At 35.8% G+C, this 22,769-nt stretch overlaps 1 protein-coding gene across 1 annotated transcript in view; it reads left to right on the forward strand.

The window, feature by feature from the left end:
• The first annotated feature begins 3,058 nt into the window (after nucleotides 1–3,058).
• Nucleotides 3,059–22,769, forward strand: part of LOC106130557 (uncharacterized) — a 31,851-nt gene continuing 12,140 nt past the window's right edge. Inside the window, exons 1-4 of the mRNA XM_013329419.2 lie at nucleotides 3,059–3,209; nucleotides 13,113–13,288; nucleotides 17,854–17,991; nucleotides 20,707–22,724. Of these exons, the coding sequence (XP_013184873.2) occupies nucleotides 20,726–22,724 (1,999 nt within the window). The 5' untranslated portion in view covers nucleotides 3,059–3,209; nucleotides 13,113–13,288; nucleotides 17,854–17,991; nucleotides 20,707–20,725. The remainder of the gene's footprint in view (nucleotides 3,210–13,112; nucleotides 13,289–17,853; nucleotides 17,992–20,706; nucleotides 22,725–22,769) is intronic.

Raw genomic sequence — 22,769 nt, forward strand, 5'->3', positions numbered from 1 at the left:
ACTTATTTACTTTTATTTTCTAAAGAGTTTGAAATGAAACAACTTTATTACTTTCTATTATAATCATCAATCAAATCAACTGTAATTATTATAATTTTTTTGATGAAATGTATAAATGAAATATTTTTATGCCCCAGAACCTTGATTTATTTAGGAATTGATTTAGGAACATAGTCTAAAGCTGCACACTCTTCATTCTTTTCATCTTCTTCTTCTGATGAAGAGTCCCATTCTTCCAGAATAACTTCTATTTGTTTATCTTTGAGCAGCCTCTATATAAAAAACAGTAACAAATGCTAATTTTTAAAAGATATTTAAAAAAGTAAAAATATATCCTACTGCAAATCTCAACTTTAGTTACATTTATGTAAAATAATCATAACCATGCGTATTTTCTAATTAAATTTTGCTTATGTTATAAAACACACGAACATAGTAGGGTGAATAAGCTAGTATACAAAAAATAAGGTAATTTGAACAGGCAAAGGTAATATAGTTCCCACAAATAGTGGTAATCAACAGGTTATGGTCATATCTTCCCCACATTTTATTTTACCTTATTTTCATAATATTTTGCAGGAAAACAACAAAAAAACTTTATAATTTTGATACTATAACTCAAAATCTATAATATATCAAAAAATTGCACGACTTACCTTTCTTGGTTTCGCCATAATCGGAAAAAGTATTGCACAGTTACTGAAAATCACCTCTCCAAGGGTAGTCAAAAATTCAACTGGCTGTCAATGACACATACATTCGGAAACACCGAGTTTTAGTATTTGGAACCATAGAGTATACAGTTAAGATTAGATTTTGACAGATTGTGGGCTGTGATTCACCAAAACCCGGCTACAACTTTAAAAAATCTATGTGGGAAGCATACGTCCGCGGCCTGCTTAAGGGTTAAGCCAAACAGCTGTGCGTGGCCTATCAGTCTTTTCAAGACTGTTGGCTCTGTCTACCCCACAGGGGATATAGACGTGACCGTATGTATGTATGTATGTGTCGTTATTTGGACATATCTTTAGTAATCTTTATCTGTTAAAAATTATTTTCTGATTTAGAGAAACTATAACTATTTTGCCCCTCAAGCCAATATCAATTATGAAACTTAAGCGCCGTCGCCATAGCGATAGCCATAGATAAATTATATTACTTCCTACATAAAGTGTTAACATACAATCATTGACTGAAAAAGAACCCAATATTTTTATTCTAGCTGCTATGCAATATCTAGTAGTATTGTGGCGACATCAATACGCAACAAGTCTAAAAAAAAATCACGCGACGCTATCAGTTAAAAACAGCGAAAACCCTAAATTGCGCAAGCAAGGATTTCAAGGATTGGAGCATATATACAACCTCCGACACAACATCGTCGGAGCCGCGGTTCCCCAGGCATAACACCTAGCCTGGCGGAAGATCTTCCCTTTGGTGGCGGTCGAGCCCGAATGATCGCTCCCGCTACAGTATAATAATCTAAGGCGTAATATGGAAACGCTTCCAAGCGTTTGACACTTGGCTAAGGGGGCTTGGTTATGGTTTGGTGTAAGCAGTGTCTGTTTGTTGGGTGAGTTCAGCGAAAGAAGTTTTGTATAAATAAACAGAGGCGCCCCGTCCATTCAAACTGTAATTTATTCCGCACTCTCTCCTCGCGATCTCGCTCCATTATATAGCTGACATGTGTCAAAAATGTCATGTGTCAATCGGTTAGACAGCTTTAGATGACATTTACATTTTTTTGTCTAATTCATTCAAAGAACATTTGACCATAATTTATGTGTGACATTATGATTATATGATCATATGACCTCCAACCTATTCTTTATCCCTAGACGTTTTCTCCAGGGATTAAGAATAAGGTAGAGCAACAAGGGAATCCCTCAATCGTTTTCAGAGCCGACGATGTTTGAATTTGTACAAGTCTTGCATGCATTATAGAAGATCAATCTATCATCAACATAAAGCTTTTGCCACCAATTCATCATGGCCCGCTCCTCCTCACTCTCTTGCGTGGTCACTACCAATTGAAACCCAAGAAATTAAAATATTTATTAGCTATTGTCAGGGGATGTGCACAATTTTTGTTATTTTTTATCGGGCTTGCTATACATCGAAACCAAATCCTGAAATCTTGACAGCCATGTGAATCTTTGTTTGTCTGCCTGTTTATATATTCAAATAAGCATCACGCAAACGAAACAAACAGTTGGCTTACTATGAAATTTGTTCATTAAACTTTAGCGTTCTGTAAAAGGGATAAAGGGAATATGCACATTCATTATCGGTTAGGTTTCTTTGTCAAGGTTGCGAAGATCAGACGGAAATCGCTTTGATAAACCTGACTTACTCAATCCAGAATTCATTGTCAAAAAGTTATCGTGGGTGTATCCGGGCTCCTCTTCCCCAGCACTTTAGGATAAGACTGTAGTGGGAGGGCTAATTCGGCTTGACCACCACCAAACCACAGGACCACTATTGAATTATTTCTTAATTTTCTTTCCCATGTAGATGGATTTATAAATTCTTTATTGTACCATAAGAGAAAACATAAAATAGAGATGGTACCTATAAAGGATTTCTATAGAAAAGTCACCTTAGTATTTTGATTTGATTAATTTTCACCAAGATAGACTATTTTGTCCTGTGATTTGGACTTTAAGTACCTAGTTTTAATTATAAAGGTAATTATAATTTAATTATGGAGTGAGGGAGCCTAATTGTGTATGAAACACACATGTACCTAATAAAGATAGACTCTTTAATGCACCATAAGAAAAAGAAAAACAGAAAAAAATTATAATACATATATATATAATAGTAAATATAAGGGAATGACTGGATCTAGGTTGACAAAATAAGAACAAGAATGCACGATTCATTTATTTATTTTCAATTTGTGGCAGGCAGGACAGGACAAAGGGACCCCGGAAAGGAAGGGACTACAAAAATCTATAAAAAAATACCATGAAGTTACTGCGAGTTAATTGATTTATTATTTCTGTTTGGTTGGCTACATTGATTTCGTTGAAACTAACTTCAGTGCGGTCGAGCGATAGTTACCTATTGCGTGTAGTGTTATTGTTTTGTGGAAGAAATTGTGAAACCTAACTAAATTATACATTATTTCCATATAAAATCGGTATAGTTTTGATCTTTGTTCGTGTATGTTCCTTTTTTTATGGAATATGTCTTTCTTCACCGTGGTAAGTACAAAATAACTTTACATCAACATAAGCATAGGGCGGTCCGATCGTGTGGTAATTTCAAGCATTTCTTGTTTTATCATGTCAATTATCACTAAAACTGATTATAGTTGCATAATAAGTAATTTTATATGGCTAGATGTTATTCGCTTTTGTGATGATATTCATTTCGGGCAAGTTTGGGATGATTTTGGATAGCCATCCACCATATTTTACTGCTACGTGCATGGTACCAACTATATAATATTGACTTCATATAGAGGCATTTTTGGCTTCTATTTCTATATTGCTTTTATTTCTATTACAATTACTTGAAAATAGGAAAAATATTGCATAGAATTATTAACATCCTCAAACATTAAACATATTTTAATTGGTTTACGATGTACCTAAATTTATTTATATATATATATATACTTGTGTTATGTAGACAAAAATTGACTGATTTATTTTCTATTAATTAACACAAATTGTCCTACTGCAAAACATAAAATGTAATTTTTCATAAATAGGTATTATGGCTATAACAAAAGGGGTAGTTTTGATGCACACAACCTTCATAGGTTCTAACTAATAATAAACTTATGATCAGTGTTACAACACACTAAGTACAACCCTACATAGATTATTGGCTTATTAACTCAGGGTGATTGCCCATTTTGTATACTACATTTGTCAGCAAACCAAAGTCCATTTTTGGCAAAGAAACGCTGTAAATTCTTTTCACACACCATTTTTCCATTGTAACACTAAAATAATCCGGCTGTATAGTAAGAGCTTCATTTTAGGTAAATACGGCTTTGTATGCACAAATCCTTTTTAGTAAAGGCGAACAAAATTTTACTTACCATCTTACATACCTTAGCCACCAATGTCAAAGGAAGAATCAAGCTGTAGTTTTTGAAGAAATAACTCAACTCACCAAGTCAAAAGCCTCAGCTAAATTGTCCGTCCTAAATGAGTAGTAGGTATACAGCAGTGAAGTTTCAAAATCATTTTTTTAAGATGTTGTGTTCTCCCATAATATGTAATTATAGCTAAACAAAAACAGTAAAAAACAAAAAAATATATAATTAAACTTCGGTAAATCCACCTATTACAATAATCTCATAATTATAACAAAAAATATAAAAAACAACTCATCACAAATATGGTTTATATTTTTAATTCTAAAATTGAGCAACTGTTATAAGTATTCCACGAAATGAGTTAACTTTTCTTAAAAAAGTTTAACCATTCAATAATGCATAATTCCTAGAATGGAGCAGTAATGACAACAGGCAAGTCTTCATGAATTTTGTACAGGGAAATTATTTTTATCATTGTAATGTATGCCCTAGTGGTAGGCCATGGTGAATAAATGAGTTTTGTGACAGAACACCCTTGAAACTGGTGTTGAATAAATTGAATCAATTGAAATACATGCTGATCAATAAGTCTGAAATAAGACAATTCATGTACATTTATATATTCTTTGTCTTCTATTTTTATATTATCAGCTGCGAATAGTTTGTAAAAAATCATTATTTTACATAGCTATTCTGCCAGCTTCTTCTTCTTCTTCTAGACAACATATTTTCCAATTTTCTGACATAATCTTTCTTTTTGTAAACTCGTCGGATTGGGTACTCTTGACCTGATCTTTTGCCAGAATGTCTCTGATTTGAATTTGCATACATACATACATACAGAGCCAACAGTCTTGAAAAGACTGAATGGCCACGTTCAGCTATTTGGCTTAATGATATAATCGAGATTCAAATAGTGACAGGTTGCTAGCCCATCGCCTTAAAAAGAATCCCAAATTTGTAAGCCTATCCCTTAGTCGCCTTTTACAACATCCATGGGAAAGAGTTGGATTGGTCCTTTTTGTTTTCTATTGGTGCCAGGAACCACACAGCACTTGAATTTGCAGATGAAGCGAAAGAAGTGTGCAGGGATCCTGGCTAGTGGAAACATGTAGTCTCTGCCTAATCTGTGGAAAAATATAGGTTGGGACCATAGAAGAACGATGGTAGCCTTTAGCAATCACTTTGTTCTTTTTCCTTTGTTGAGAATGTCAATGTTTAAGTGAAAACTCTGTTGGTCATATTCTAATTTATCTTCATGGTATTTGTTTGTAGAGGAAGCATGATCCAGAAGTGGATGGTGGATATATTATTAAAAGATAGGGAAACATGAAAAGTTAATACTCACTGAAGAGTTCAGTAAACATATTATAAAACACGTTTATCACTACTACTGCCATATAGGAAGACAACAAGTAGAGAACGAAGTAAAACCCTTTTATCCAATCTAATAAGTCGAATTAAATAATCATTAACAGACAACAAAAAAACTGATGGTTGTATAAAACACAAATCAAGAGGAGCATACAAGTTTGGATTAATGTCTCATTTAGGACCTGGTGTCTATAGATGCCATAGGTGTATTTGATGGTGTCGTAGTGTGAAGTGATCTAGTAACTAGTTGAAAATGGAGATATGTTTTGGCCATTCAACCAAAACATATCCTCCATCTTCTAGTAGACATGTTACACCTACATTTTGTAATCCAAAACTGAGAATGCTAATGACTTTATAAAACTAGTCCAAAAATTAACACATACATATGGTCACGTTTATATCCCTTGCGTGGTAGACAGAGCCAACAGTCTTGAAAAGACTGAATGTAATGAATTAACACAATACATACATAAAATCACGCCTCTTTTCCGGAGGGGTAGGCAGAGACTACCTCTTTCCACTTGCCACGATCTCTGCATATTTCCTTCGCTTCATCCACATTCATAACTCTCTTCATGCAAGCTCGGCGGTTTCGGGTACTTTTGACCTGACCCTTTACCAGGACGTCCTTAATTTGATCAAGATACGTAATAAAATAAAACAATACAATTAACACAATATTGATGATAAAATTGGCTTTGCATAATCCCAGTTGCAAATTTAATTCATATTATATAGTTATTTTTTTAAAGAGAAGTCAATGTTAATTGCTCTTGATTGGGGGATATAGACAAGTGAAAGAGTTGTACTACTATATTTTGTACCTTTCTAAGATATTTGAATATTTACAGCAGAATGGAAAGTGTTCAGAAGTGATGTTATACAAAAATGCAATGCAGGTAATGCAAATGGCGCATTGTCTGTTTTTACAAGCATTTAGAAGTTGTTGAAAAAGGTCACTTGGGTCTTTATGAGAGACAATGTCTAACAAAGACCAATCCATCCCAACTTATATCATAAAAGCCAAAGTAAATTTGTTTGTTTGTTTGTTACCTGTTCATGGGTTATCTACGGATCTAATCTTTTTGAAATATCACACAAATAATTAGAGTATGGATTCCCGTGGGATTTGCGAAAAACCTGTATTCTTTGTAGGTGACGTTAATATTGTCACTTTTTTGTAGATGGCGTTAAATTCGTTGCTTTTTGTAGATGGCGCTAAAGTTAGATTAATAAAATCCTAACTGACCGATGTTGTACTTGAATGATTTTTCTAAAAGTGGATATGGTGGCTAAATATGACTAGAACAAGCCAAAAATGCGACATTTAGTATTTCTGTCTGTATATTTATACAGACTTACTTTAGTTATAACTACTACTCCATTTTGAATGCGGTTTTCTCAAATGTGTTTGGCTTGGTCCAACATATCAATCAAATATTCTGCGCTTCTGTTACCTCTTTTATATATATGTATGATGATGTGATTTTTATGTAAAGACCTTCATGTCAGCTGCGTGGCTAGTCTCTGAAAGACCCTTTCTGTATAAAATATTTTGAGTATGTTTGATTATTTTTGATGTACCAGATTTTCTTTGGTCTTACATACATAAAACACGCTACTTTCCCGAAGGGGTAGGCAAAGGCTTCCCATGATCCCTGCATACTTCTTTCGCTTCATCCACATTCATACCTCTTTTTTTATGTAGGCTCGTTTGTTTCGGGTAGGTACTCTTTGGGGTTGAATTAAGATTCGTCACGTCCAATAGTTTTAAGTCACGTGCTCAATATAGTTATTTGCTCCGTTAATTTAAATATTTATTTATTTATTAGTCTGCCTTTTGTAGCCCTACTCGGACACCCTTGCCCGAGGACGGCGTAGCGGAAAGTGTAACTTTTCGTGCAACTAGTTAATAAAGTTAAATTTCGAGTCGCTCTAATTAAATCTCGCGTCGCGTCCGACTTGTAGTGAACTGACCCAAATAGTATAAACTAATATATTTTTTTCGGGTACCGTAAAATCGATAGGTACATAAAGTTCATATGCGTACCCTAACGGTAAAAACGGAGTGTTATGAAGTTATATGTGTCTGTCTGACTGTGCATATAACTCTAAGTTTTTGTTTGTTTGTAATTTGAATTAAAAATCGTAGTTAAAAAAATCCATTTTAGATTTAAGAAACGAATCATATCTATACAAAGTCTATATTAATCAAAGATATCTAAAAAAATGCTATACCCTGTCTATTACGCTGTTGTTTTGTTCTGTGGAACTTAAGTAGTCAAATTTGGTGTGGTTTGTCAGTGTTTCTTACGCCTTAGTTAATCAACATGAGCATTATTTCTAGTATTCTCATCTCTTTTGGTATCTCTATTGGTATCTACGGGTTTCCAGTATCTGTCAACTAAGTGAAATAAAATAAGTGAAATTAATTCGACTCTCTCATTTTAATCAAATAAAATGTGGCGATGCGAATTTTCCATAATTTTCTTGTCTTATTAAAACAAAGGAAATCAAATTACACAAAGCAGCTTTGGCAATACTTATTGAAATGAATCTGTTTGTTTTCAGTATTAACTCTCAATATCTAGCTAGTACTTACTGTCGATAGTTATGGACACTATTTTTCAAATAAAATAAATAAACATAATAACTTATTCGTAAGGCGTTGTGTTTAGCAGTCACTCGAATAACTTGCAACTAATTAATAAGAAGCTACTTGAAACTGATTTTTGTATTTAAGTGGCGTTCTGTGAATTTTTGTCACTTGCCCTAAACATTAAATCTTAGAAGCTGTTTAATCTATGAAGTTGGAATTGCTAGGTAGGAAGGAGGAATAGTCAACTATGAACTGGTTTGCTTTGCACGGTTTTGTGAGCCTCGGGCATCAGCTGGATTAATATAAAGTTAAAATTACTTCTTCGAGTGTGCTTCGTCAACAAGTAGTTTTGGAACAGTACCTTTAGATTATTGTAATAAGTCTAGCTTCTGTCCAGGGCCGTGCTTCATTTTGAACTACTGGAAGACTTACGTCAATTCAGGTTTATTCAGTATAGGTATTGTCTATACTGGCGATCAGGTAATCCTGGTCGAAAAGTTACGGCAGATGGTAAACTGTATCTATAAACTTAATGTATGTATGAAGCTTTAAGAGAAAAGGAAAAAAGAATAAACGTTAATATATATCATAAACTTGACAATTCTTTTTACAGATCTTACATACTTTTTAAGTTTCATCAACACCAGACTAGCGGTTCGAAAGTTATAAACATACATAGAAATACATGTATTATCGCCTCCAGTTCAATCAATATTTAAATAGTAGATGTATTAGAATAAGTGATAGATATTAGATATATTAGAATAAGAGTGAATGAAGTTAGAAGGAGAGTGAATGCAAGTTACATGGTCAATGGAGAGTTGCATGCCATAATGATCACTTATACTTAGTAAGTCACAAGTTGTAATACTTTTAGTCCCGGTTGCATCCTCACCACTCTGGAGAGTAGCCCGAGGTATGCCTATGACCATGGACTCTGGATACTAAATCCAATATCCATGGTCAGGCATACCGATTCAAGTTCTCTCGTTTCTTCTTTTTCCTTTGTCGTTTCTCTCTTCTCACGATGTTTTCCGTAACAGAATCGGTTAGTATTCAGCAGTACACATACGCGCCTATGTGCGCGTTTGTTCCAACAAAAATAGGGTGTGGCAAAAGAGGCTCAAAAGCAGTACAGTGTAAAATTGACTGACAGGACAAGATAACGGGCAGCGTGATCTTTGGGAAAGTTGTGATGTGAAAGAAGATATAGTGACAGGAATGCTTAGATAGTTTGGACATGCTGAGAACGTTCCCATTTGCACTCGCCAAGTATATTTGTTTCTATACAACTATCAGTTGTTAGTATTGTAACTAAAAAGAAGAGGTTTATAATGTTATAATAAAAATAAAGATTATGTCCACAGTTCCTGTAGAAATTTCGACATATTCTTCTCCTTTACAATACCCTAAGAACATATATAAAATCCCAACTAATAGTACAAATGTGAAAGTAAGTCTGTTTTCTCTTCAAGCGTTAACTACTGAACCAATCTTCTTGAAATTTTGCGTATATTAAAGTAGTCTTGAGAAGGATATACATAGGTGGACATTTCATTCCGGTGAAACTAAAGGTCCCGTGGTATTAAAAAAAATCTGTATTCAGTTGTAGGTCGCGCTAAATTGGCGCTTGTAGATGGTGCATAATTCGCGCAGGCGAAGCTCCGGGTAAAGATTAGTATATTATACATACCAGAAATCACTCAAGTAACTTCAATTACAGTTTCGGCTGTACGTTGAGTGCCAGTTAGTCTTTCAGCAACGCAAGAGGTTAAAAAATATTGATTACGGTATATTTAAATTTCAAAACAAGAAAAGCACTCAATAAATTGTCTCACTTAGTAAGATACAAGGAAATTGCTTTTCAAATTAAACTCGCATATGTAGTAGCCCAAATTACAAAGTGTCGTTACGCTATTGTCGTAGTTGCAAACTCATCAAGACATATGCCTAAGTATTATAATGAAATTAGACAAGTAGGTTTATGGTAACACTTGTTCCAACATACATAGGTACATATATAAATAATTATGATCACGCCTTTTTTTCAATAAGTAGTCTACTTATCACGAACCGTGCCTATTTCTTTTGCAAAATCCACATTCGGAATTTTTTGTACCTTTTTATATATGTTGACAAATCGCTTCTATAGGTATAAGTAGTTATCATTGATCTGCATAATTTTTATTTTTATTAATTATGTTTGTCTTAGGTGCACCTAAACTATGGCGTTTCCTTATACGTGAATTTCTCATTATTTCATATTTCTGATTACACTCTCAGATGTTGGTTCCACATGTTGTAAAAAGATACAATTTAACAAAATTTTCTTGGTCGGCTGCTTGCGTTAAGTCCGACACTGCTTTGAAAAATTATTAATTCACAAGTTGTGTTCTGTAGTTTTCTGCGGCATCCACAGAAAGAGTAGTATTTCAATTTAGTACTTGCAAGCACATTTAGCACTTAAGATTGCTCTTATGATGAAAATATTGTGAGGAAAGCTGCACATTCATGCAATTTTGTTTGTGTGTGCGGTCAAGACTCTTAACTTCCCCTGAATGGTGGCATAGTTAATACGGGAGTAACTTCGTTTAAAAACATTACTCCAGAATGTCATAATGTCGCTTCTTTTTAAGGATTGGACGCAGGGAAATGACGATCATGCAACAATTAGCATAGAATACCAAATCGATAAATATTCTACTTTCAACGTCCACACGGCGGACATGACAGGCACCGTCATTGTTTGATGTCTGAAACCGTAACGTGTAACTCGAGCGATGATTAAACGCATGGAGGGCGTTTTATTCGCGCCACCGTTTGTTGGGCTCAGGGTGCAAATAGTGCCCCGCGGTTTTAGCCCAAAAGGATGTAAATGGGCGAAACCGTAGCTTTTAACGTTACTAGAGCGAAAATCAAATGTATTTAAAACGTTTTGTGCGCGCGAATGCTTGTTAGGCCGAGGGCGAAAATAGTGTTTCGCAGTTTTATTCCAAAAGAGATGCAAATGCCGAAGCCGCAACTAAATCACAGCACCCTTTGTGCGTGCGTAAATTGCATTGTTGAATGCAGTGGTGGGCATTGTTAAGTTTTTTCTAAATTCACAAACTAAGCGCTTTCAATTGATGCTTGATTACCCCGAATCGATTGGATTTTTAGTCTTAGTAGATTATAACGAGAGATTTGAGTACATTTTTTTGTAACGAATGAAATTAAAAAACTACTAGACTGTTTCTTTAAATAATTAAAATATAAATTTTATAGGCACAGATATATACTATACTGAATTATGTACTAGGCATCTTTAATTTTAAGACATTTGCAAGGGTTTACGTCGTCTGGGTAATAGTCTTTTTTTAATAATTATGATATATTCTATGTTCAATATCATGTCACAAAATATAGTGCTCAATCTTCAGCTATAATAATTAACATATTATTATATAATCTAACACTATTTTTAAATTAATGCTGTTTTCTACTTCCTTATTTCTAAACCTTACGGCTAAATGAGTAAGGCGGTTGCAGTATTGGCTTTTCATTAAGCTAAGTAGAGCCTTTGATTGCCGGGCGTAAGGGTATCTGCCCCAGGGCACCGGGGCAGCTCATTTGCCGCTAGCGCTGTGGCACCTGGTTGTGATAGCCATTTGACAACTCGATTAGTGATAGTAGTATATATATATATATATATATATTTATATGGTTTTGCAATAATAAACATATATATGATTTATAATACGTCATTATTCTCCGTAATTTTACCAACTTTGCCGGTTTTGTAGTAAGGATAACACTTCTCCTTCTGCCCATCTATCAGGCTTGGGGTTCTAGGCAATGGCTTGGGTTGCTAAATTAATGTCCATTCTATCATAAAGCCATCCATCTAAACTGGCCGTCATTGTCTCTGTCCGAGCTTTGGTGCTAATCATAGAAAAGAACGACAAATATCGCATTCAAAGCTTGAAATATAGTTGGTTTTGTAAGTTTCTGTATTATTGATATCGATAACAAACTTTATACCGGCGCAATAAATTTTATAAGTGTTCCAATCCAATGCACAGCTTAGAATTCCCCAAAATGGCAACTCCCAATCAGAAATCAATCTTCGTCGGTGTTGTGAAAACAGAGCGCCGACGGCTATCTCGAAAAACTTGAATTGATAAACACCCAGGCCATAGTAAATAGTCACAACATACATACATTAATATAATAACGTATATAATAACTTTAATTATATACTATATTAATATAAAACTATATCCATCGCAGGGTAGACAGAAATACATTTTTGAAAAGACCGAAGACCACATTCAGCTGTGTATGGCTTAACGATGGATTCAAATAGATCGTTAGCCTCTCGCCTATAAGAAGAATAAAAAGTCACATGACAGTGACCAATCCCCTAAAATATAAAGCCGTGCTATGTTTATTACTAAATGCCGAAAAACTATGAGTACCCGTACTACCGACTTTACCGGTACCGCATCGCATCGAATTAGAACTTATTTAACCAAAACTTGTGTATCAGTATTATAGGTTTCAAATAATTTGGCCTCTAAGCTTGGTTAAGCGGATGTGATCGGCTTCTAACCAAATTTTACGTACTATATGTGTATGGTGTTATATCTTTGTGACCTATAAACTTTGCACGTTACAAATTTTACTGGACGGAAAAGGTAGTTAAGTCTAAAATTAATTAAAAATAGGGATAAATTTTAAAGTGTTTTTCCCGTAACGCTGAACATCAATAACCTCTTTGTTGTGATAACAGTTTTTTATGTAAAATAGAGTATTCATTAAATATTTCTTGAAACGAAACAAAATCGCAGAAAGCTTGTCAAATCAAAACTAAATTTGATACTTACTGCACTTTAGTTGCTACGGGCAAATTGGCAATGGCCACGCATTTCGTTCATTTGACCCCCCTGTAGGTGGCCATTGCTGCCCCGTCCCCCCCGTTCTTGTTTGTGTGCCGGAAGTTAGTTTGTGTAAGTGCGTAACATGCGCAGTGCAAGTGCAACAGGTCTCCTCCCACCGCTTTATTTGTATGTGTGTTTTATGTTTTACTTGGAATTTCAGGTGTTATCGATTGATATGAGCCAAAGGCTCCATGAAGCCGCCGGTGACTACGCTTGCCCACTGTGAAACAATTTGTAGTGGTAATTTGCGTATTGGCCACAGCGAGGAGAAGGCGCCACGTGCGGGCCTGCGTACAACCGGGGGCGGGCGCTTTGCGCCGCCCCACAGCTGCATATGTAAGTGCAACAAACGTGCCGACGAGCGTTGATAACGGCAACCACTCACACACCAATATCGAAGTTATCACTACGGCGATGAGGCCTTGAAATCTCCTCAGATGTCCCTTGGCGTCCTAGCGTTGAGCTCGTCAGGTGCTTCCGCTTCGGGATAAAAATTAAATTCTTTTAACAGTGAACTGTTACATTTTTCGCAATGATTTCGCGACAGTATTTCGTTTTGGTTTCGATTGTCGCGACTTACATTATTCTTTTGCGCGCTATAGCGTGCGTTTGTACGATGATTTTTTATTATTTTAGAAGATCAAATTAGATTTTTTTTTAAAATATGAAGTGTTTAGTTTACAATTAGTTTTTTCGGTTTGAAGTTATAGACAGGACTATAAAAATGTGTTACACCGAGGTGGAGAGGATGTTTCTTGGGCGTTTCGTCGGGGATCCCAGGTACTGTAGCGCCGCGTTTGCCACAAACTTTGTTTCCCCACTTGTTGAACTCCTCCGCTTTGCATTTTTGTACGCTGTAGCGATTTTCTTCACAAATTTTAATACTAAGCTAAGCGAATTTAACAAATTTTATATGTGACTGTACTTTCTTTTTCGTTTTACTTTACGTTTTGATTTCTGTCCATTGATTTTCCTATATATTTTTTATTTTTTCAAAGCATGCATTATAAACATACAAATTGTATATATGGTAGACATCAAATCGGCTTAGTTTTTTTAAGAAATTGATTTATTTTTTGTTATGATATATGATATTATTTTATCACAATCACTTTGTAATACAGTAAAAGCGCTTCCGTCATTCGCGTTTTCATATAAAAAATATTATTTTATTAAGTTCACGGGAACTATTACCACTTAAAGATTCAGTGGTGATTTTCTTTTTATTTCTGGTCGTCTTTTTCAAATTATAAAACCGTAAATCAACAATATTATATTAAAATAGATAGTAGCTTTATTATCGCCGTGGGTTATTTAAGGCACTCTATAGAGGCATGTGCCAATATATCTCTTGGGTCATCATAATGATCATAGAGTACCTAACATAACTAGAAAATATGCGTTTTATTTCTACTTAGGTTTAGAATCCACAAAAACCTTATTTCTTTAATTATTTTCGGATAAGCCCATGTTGATATTTTATGATATTAAAAAAAAATATATTAAAAAAGAGCATATACATATATAGTATATATATAAATTTACTCCGTGATTTTTTGGTCTAATAAATGATTAGTTTTTATTCATTGACATTTATTTACGCAGATTTATATATAAAAATTATCCAAACTTAAGATTGTTTTCAAATAAAAACCGAAGAACTGATTATATGATTTTCTATAAACTTTAATAAGAAAATTCCGGAAAAACGATTTACGGTTATTAACCCCGTCGAAAATATTGCCTTAATATTTATGAAACTATTAAAAACCATATATTTGTTCAAAATACAAGCAGACGTATTATGATCGATCAAATACGGGTTAGGTAGGTTTACCTGCAAAGGTTGCAGAGATCCGACGGGAGTAGCTTCGTGGAAAAACCTGACTCACCCAATCCAGGATCAATGGTCAGGTCATGGTCATGGCATGTATAATCACCCCGGGCTCCTATATCCAGAGTGATGAGGATGCAACCGGGATATAGACAGAAGGAAGAAGGCAAGGAGTCGTATTGAAAGTTATTTTATTTATCAAAGTAACAAGTGTTGAAAATATCTTGAGATAATGTCCTTCGGCAAACTAAATCCGATGGTTTAAAAAATATTTTTCATTGTTAAACTCCATGAAACTATTTGAGAAATGTTACATTGCCATGAATTTTAAAGACAAATTATTAAACTTTCATCTTCATAGCAAAAAAAATAATTAATTCAATTTCGTTAAAAAAGTATAATCTAAAAATAAGTATCGTTACTAAAGATTAATTACTAATTTCTTTTAATTAATTTGGCTGACAATGTTCAAAGCTACCCTATTCTTTCAAAACCAAAGCCGCAGAGTCGCAAACACAAGCAATTAGCCTCTCCTAACTTTACCTTCTCTGTTATTGCGTCTATGACGAACTAACACACAAACTTTCGAATAGTGAGAATACGGTCGCGATTCTAATTAATTAAGATTTCCATGGGAATTTCGGGAAATCCTCTCTTAGTACCCTTCTGGCCCACATAAGATATCTACATGGACTGAATGGTTTGGGCAATTCGTTGATATGTCAGTTAATCAGTCATTCAGTGTACTCTTCTATACTTATATAGATTACATTTATGAAATAGAAAAAAGTATTCGCTATTCTATGAATTTAGCTCGCGTAATTAAACTCTTGGAAATGCCATACGCGATGATATTACGACATATTAACCTTGTGCAAGAGGAAGGGTGGTCTTGGCTACGGACCGCAAGATTCCAGGTGGAGTGGGTGGAGGTAACGCGTCCTCCCCCACTCCAGTTCAGAGTACTGATTGAAACTTTGTACTTTTATTACTGATTTATGTAGTTAATAAAGCAAAAAAGGGACTGCAAATAAAATTGACAGCTAAATATACCTAAAAGTGGGGCTTAGGTTATTTGATGAGATTTTTGTGGTGTCAGTAAAATTTAAGTACTTTTATGAGTATAGTTAAAGTATTATAAATTATAAAAAAAATTATGTGGAGATGCGATATATTTTAAGCTAAAGAACAAAATAACGCTGAACTCGCAATCATTCTATTTTATATTCATCTTATAGCATAATTTCTATGGTGAAATGGAAAACTATAGCTATAGATATTACAATTTTTAGCGTACTACTAGTATACAAATAAAAAGTAACTTGGAAAAGTATAAATTAGTAAAAAAAATCCATTTAAAGTTGCGGAGTTGCCGCATACACTGTAAAATGTAATTTATATGAACTTTCGTTTGGAAACCTAATCGCTACAGAAAAGTTAATAGTATTTTGTTATGGACGATTTATATCACTTTTAAATGATCTTAAATCAAATATAAATTATAATAATATAAATTAAAAGCACAAATGCAACAAAGCAGCTATAGTTGGCGTTAAGCGCTAATTAAGCGCGCGTAGCGTTAAGTTGGCAATACTGATTATGTGTCGCTGACTGATTGATGCCCACAACAGTCGCTTCACACTGTCGCTCGTCTGCAACTTACATATTGAAGACAACTGCAACTCACATATTGAAGACAACTTAGGGCAGTTACGTGAAATTAACAACTCGCTTCATGAGTTATAAGAACCGCGACCGCTTAGTCTTTACGAGTATTGACCAATAGTCCGAAATGAAAGTTTAAAGCAATATCGTAGTTTCAATACAATTGTATTAAAAGTCTTAGCTTGAATGAATAATGAGCAAAATGAACTCTGACGAGGGCGCTAATGTAATAGTACCAGTTACTTAGGTAGTTTCCGGAAATAGTGAGTAGAAAACGTATTTATTGTGTTTTTATTTTCATATACATATTTGTTATATGCCTTCTATCGCAGTTTTACCAGAACAGTTATCCTTTATATCGTGATCCTTTATAACTTCATGGGAACCGTTGTCATAGTTTTACCGATATTTATTTGTGTTTTAGGGGTTCTGAGTTGACACCAATGTAAACATAGGTCGGTCTAAATTACTATCGTCATTGTACTTACCCCATCCCTGCCCCATGCCTGACCTATCCCTCACCTACCTCTGAGCTATCCCTGACCTATCCCTGCACCATCCTTGCCCCAACCCTGACCTGTCCCTGTCATTTCATCATCTCAAGGATCCAAAATGGAGGTCTCATAAGAACATCATTCATAAACTAATAAAAGCTCGTTTGGTTTGGATGCATGTCAATGTTTGCGTCCCATATCCTCCTTGTTGCCCAATAAGCACATTTTTATAGTCTTATCTCTTTCTTTTTCATCTTTGCGTGTCTCTTTTTGTAGTTTTAATCCAGTGGTTACGCACTACAGAAGGAACGAACGCGGTTGTATGCAGCGTGGCGTCTTCGATAGGATTTTATATTTTACGACCGCTTTTAGCTGGCCGTACTCGTACTACATATTCTGATTAGTCTGTGAAAAATTATAATGGTGGCGGTCGGACGTTTGCGTTATTCTATTTTTTGATTTATTTTGTTTTTAATTATGATTTAAACTCTTCATAGAAAAAAGTACGTTAAAACTTAAAATTTTACAATTTCTCTCCTGTCGCTAAGCGAATACATGTGAAATCGCATTGCGAATTTTCAATGGCAAGACTTAATCGGGACTTGTCCTTGAATATTATTCAAACGCGACTGTTTTAAATTTATATATTTCTTGTATTAACATCACTGGCGAGGTCGCAAACTGTCCTGACAGTGATTACTGACGACACAACGGATTTAGTTCTGTTAGGGTCATAACTCGTGATTATAAACGTTTATTTTTTATTCACTTACAAGAAAATATTTGAATCTGGAATCGGGGCATAAAAATATAAATGCGCCAGTGATGTGACGAGGTGGTCTTTTCTGATTGTAAATATATTTGATTGTTGTATTGTAAATTTGATTCCTGTCGTTGTTTTTGTTCAGATTTCGCCCTGATGAGTTATTGACATCGGCTGATAAGCATTATGTAGACGAGAACCCGCACATCATATTACCGGATCCGTTCGCATCAGATGATTGGTTAGATGATTTTTCACCGTCACATCAGTTCCAGTTGATTTCGTGAGTATACATTTTTGTTTTTATAATAGTCTGGCCAACGAATGATGTCACTCATGATGATCAGGTACACGTGAAAATAAAATAAAGGTGGCTAAACAGCGCCCCTATGATAACTGTTGACTAAGATGCTGCTAGTAATGGTTTTATAAAATTTGGCTGTTAATTAAACCAAAAACTTTCTATTAATTTCGCTTATATATCTCCATATTAAGGACGTCCTGGTAAAGGGTCAGGTCAAAAGTACCCGAAACCGCCGAGCTTGTATGAAGAGAGTTATGAATGTGGACGAAGCGAAAGAAGTATGCAGAGATCGTGGCAAGTGGAAAGAGGTAGTCTCTGCCTACCCCTCCGGGAAAGAGGCGTGATTTTATGTATGTATGTATGTATGTATATCTCCATATATTATTCTTTTCATTATAGAGGTGATCCGTTGTGTGGCAGTTCGATAAATGTTGCCATACTATCGGTCTTAAATCAAAACTTTCGTTGGTCAGAATATGTACTATATTTTATTCGTTGTTTGCCGTAAGTATAATATATATTATGAAGTTTTTTTTTACCAAATTAATTATTTAGTTATTTAATCTTATGGATTATCTTCGTTACAAGTAAAATTGACTAACAACCGCATTAATAGTATTAAGTTGAAATTTAGCTATATTAAAAATAACCTTTTATCTCTAGTCTTCGAACGTTGTTTTACAAATTTACAGTTAAGGTTTTATTGTAATAAGTTTTATGATGCTTCCAAAGCGTATTGTAGGAAATACTTGAAGAAGTTTGGAAATAACAGCTTTCCCCCGCGGCTCCGTCGACGTGAAAAGTACACTATGTACTTTTTCGTACAATACACTATACAATGTATGCATAATTTGAAGGAGATCCAACCTACATGCAACCAACATGAAAGATCTAATTTGTATTTTATTGAAGAAGGGCAATACAAATGTGTCACTTTAACAAGCTATTATTTAGCGTCACCTGTCCCCGTCAGTCCGTTATTAAATCTTGCAAGTTCAATTTGACCTACTTCCATTGTCCGATAGAGCTTATAATTTTGTTTTTTGGATTATATTGCAATTTCAAACAAACAAATATATACATATATATATTTGTGATTTTCACTCAAATATGATTGGCTCAATACACCGTGAGTCAAACATGTACCATTAAGTATTTATATCGAAATCGTTTGCACGTCCCTTTAACATTTTCAGTTAATTAATATTCAAAAAGGCCGTTTTTAAAATATGATTTCAATTCATATTTCAGTAATAAAACCAATTAACCGAAAACACTCCTCATTCGCGTTGAACCGAAAATCCTCTTTGGAGCTTAAATGCAGGTGCATACATATTTTATTTTGTTTCAATTTTTGAATTCATTTTCGCAATCGTGTAACCTCTTTCGGCTAATTGATTTTTCATAAACTAAAGCGCTGGGGAATACATTTTGTTCGATCTTTAAATGTTAACGAAATACGTTATTTTATTTATCGACTTCGCTCGTCACACTTAAAGCTTGTTGTCGCAAGTTTTGTACGTGTTACGAGTGCAGTACGGACGTAAACGAAAAGCGACGCAAGTTACGTAGGAACCAAGTATGTGCTCTCTAGAGGCGTGAAGCATTAACTAACTAAATATTTTCCACATGGTACGCAAATTCACATGTATAAATCTTACTTGATATCCGTCGATTCTAATGTTATAATGTGATGAGAGAACTCACATCGTTAACAGTACTGGGAAGGCATAGAGGTACCTTATTTACTGGAAAAAGAAACTACTTTGCCAGTGGGTGGTCCTTAAATAAAAGTGTACGTTTGGCTAGTCATTATTACTACATATTTATATTCTCTGTCTGTATGTATGCGCTAATCACGGAAATTAGTGGAAGGATTTTGTTCCTGTTTAAAATGTTGGAATGAGGGTTTTCTGTAAGTCTGCAGGAAAGTTTATATTTATAAATGCTTCCCGTGCAAGGGTTTGTTCAAGGTTTGAACAGCCCACGGTAGGGACGTTCGCTTGTAGATAAAAAAGGATCGGTACAGTCTTATTTGTCTAAGAACGCCAGTCACTGGTCAGCCGTGCCTTGAGCTAAAAGTAGCAATAGTACATCACACCCAGTTCTTTGGACGCCTACACGTCAGCTTATCTGCATGCCAAATTGCAGCCAAATCCGTTCGGCGGTTTTGCATGTCCGTCGAATAATATGTCAGTCACCTTTGCCTTTTACATAGGTATAAGCCGAACATACTCGTACGAGCCACCACGTATTGCCTTTGATGCTGAAATGTTAGAATTATTTATTGGATGTGTGCGTTTCAGCTCAGATTATTACATTTACTAGGAAATTCTGTCAGACTCACAGTCGATAACTACACGTAGTACATTTTTCGATCACTGAAACGGAAATTTAGTTCAACCACTGTTAATGTCATCATTTAGTTGTATGTGTATGTTATTTCATGTGCTAGGTTTGTGAAAGTTTAAAGTTTTCAGTTGAAATAAAAATATATTTAACGGCCAAAAGTCTTATAGTCTCATTGGTGTGTTCCAAAAAAGATATGAAGGTTGTTGTGCCGCTTCTTCTCCACTTGCGCTTTGGAAGCGTTGGTTGTTACTGTCATAATAACAAGTTATATAAATAACTATAATTATACATTTCCTTTTATTTGTTTTGATTTGTTATTTTATTTTCATAATTTTATTTTAGGACTGAGGAACTAAACACGATGAATACGAGTGACGATGAACCATCGTCTGGTGTGAATGCAAGACTGAGGCCTAGAAAGCCTGGTGCCCCAAGCCCATTAACCACCAAGGCGTTTCGTAGGTCCGAGAGCAAGTCCGCGTCGGAGAAACCCAAACGTACCAGCACTCCGTCCAAAGTGCTGAATAAACAAGATGATCTCGCCCACAAGTCTGATTCTTCACCTGTCCCACATTTCCTTTGCCCCTATTGCGATAGGAAGTTTGCAGCCAAACAGGCTGTCTCTAAACATGTGCGCCGTCTGCACTCCTCGGATTCGAAGCAAGACTACTTCATTGGCTGTTTGTTCTGTAACCATACAGAACCCGACCTCCACGATATTATCCGCCACATGGTCGACAGCCATCCCAACCAGTACTTCGCTTGTCTCGACTGCCATACTCGGTTCCCTTCCACGAGCGAACTGGCCGAGCATAAGCTCAATATTTGCGAGAAACAAAAGTTACCATATAAGAACAAATTACGCCAGAAATCCGGTAAAACTAAAAAAGCACAGAAGACTATCAAGATTGATGATAAAGAATTTCAAAATGACCCTAAGACATATCCGACTGGATTCAATGGCATCGTCATTTCATGTGAACTCAAACCGTCACAGGTGCACGACGAGGCCGACATTGAGGATAATATAACAACGAACCTGATTCTGCCGCCCGGCAAAACACTTGGTAATAATGCTATTTTAGACAAAAACGCAGTCATCCTGCTAGACGACATCCAGTGGAATAAACGCATACCATCAAATTTTTCGTTCCACAACACGGATGCCGATCAGATTCTGTCGAGGCTTGGAGTGGTTCATCGCTCTCCTAGAACCGGAGAGCCTACTAAGAAGGATTGGTTGAGGACTCTTGATGATGCGACTCAGAAATTCGAGAAATGTTTTGATACCAGCTTTTACTCCAAAGTCGCAAGTAATGTGCATGAAAATTTAACCAAATTCCTGGACGGGTCGTTTAACTTTAACCCTGATCCTGACAGTACTATCAAGACGAGAAAATCTAAAAACAGCGTCGTCATTAACACCGCAGAGGGTTTCCCCATCCTGTTGGCCTGCGAACAATTTTCTCGCAACACTTTCGACGGCTACATGCCGCGCGCCATCGCTCCCAAGCACAAATGGAAGTGGGACAACTTGGAGTCCGACCGCACTGCTCTCAGTGCAGACCAGATAAAACGTGATTCTCATACAAATAACTGCATCATCACCTTGGTGTCCAGCTTAGATATTTGGACGCAGTTGTGTATGAGACGCAAATACGAGGAGAAGTACAGTTACTCACCACTCGCAAAGAAGACTGATAAACAAACTGCGATCGACAATGAGTTGAAGGAGATTCTGGAAAGTAGGGAGTTACCCACATCATCGTCTCAAGTAGTCAAATTTAAACATAAGCCGACGATGCCAAATGAGGGTCTCGATTTTCCTGCGTCATTGGGCTTAGCTCCATCGACTCCTAAATATGAATTGCCGCCTGCTGTTCTGAGCGGCGAGTGGGTGCGTCCTCGCTGTTTCGTTTGCTGCGCTTGCGGCGCCCCCACCTGGGATTCCCGCGCTTTATCCGCGCACATGGCTACGAGACACCCTAACGCCCAAGTACAACACTACGAAGTGGTAGGTGAACCACTTTTGAATTCCGACATTCTCAAACATCTATATGTGCCTCCGAATCAAATGCACAACCGAACGAGGCCTCCCCGAGGCTACCGTGAGTGCACCAAGTGCAGGAAGTCTGTCACGTTCGAAGATTTACATCAGCACATGTTGGATTGTGCTGGCGACACCCCGGCCGTCCGCAGGAAGTGCCGACACCGGCCGTTCGGAGTTCGCAGACGTCGACCTCGCTTACCAGACAATCGCATTCGCAAGAAGATGCGCAAAGACATAAGGGACAGGCAACCCGGCAATCAAAAGTCTCATATGAGATCAAGACCGAAAAATAGAACCGAAGTTGGGGATGGTAAGTATTTTTTTTATTTTGAACATTTACATAATTTTTTTTAAA

The sequence above is a fragment of the Amyelois transitella genome, chromosome Z, assembly GCF_032362555.1.
Source record: "Amyelois transitella isolate CPQ chromosome Z, ilAmyTran1.1, whole genome shotgun sequence".
Taxonomy (NCBI): Eukaryota; Metazoa; Arthropoda; class Insecta; order Lepidoptera; family Pyralidae; genus Amyelois; species Amyelois transitella.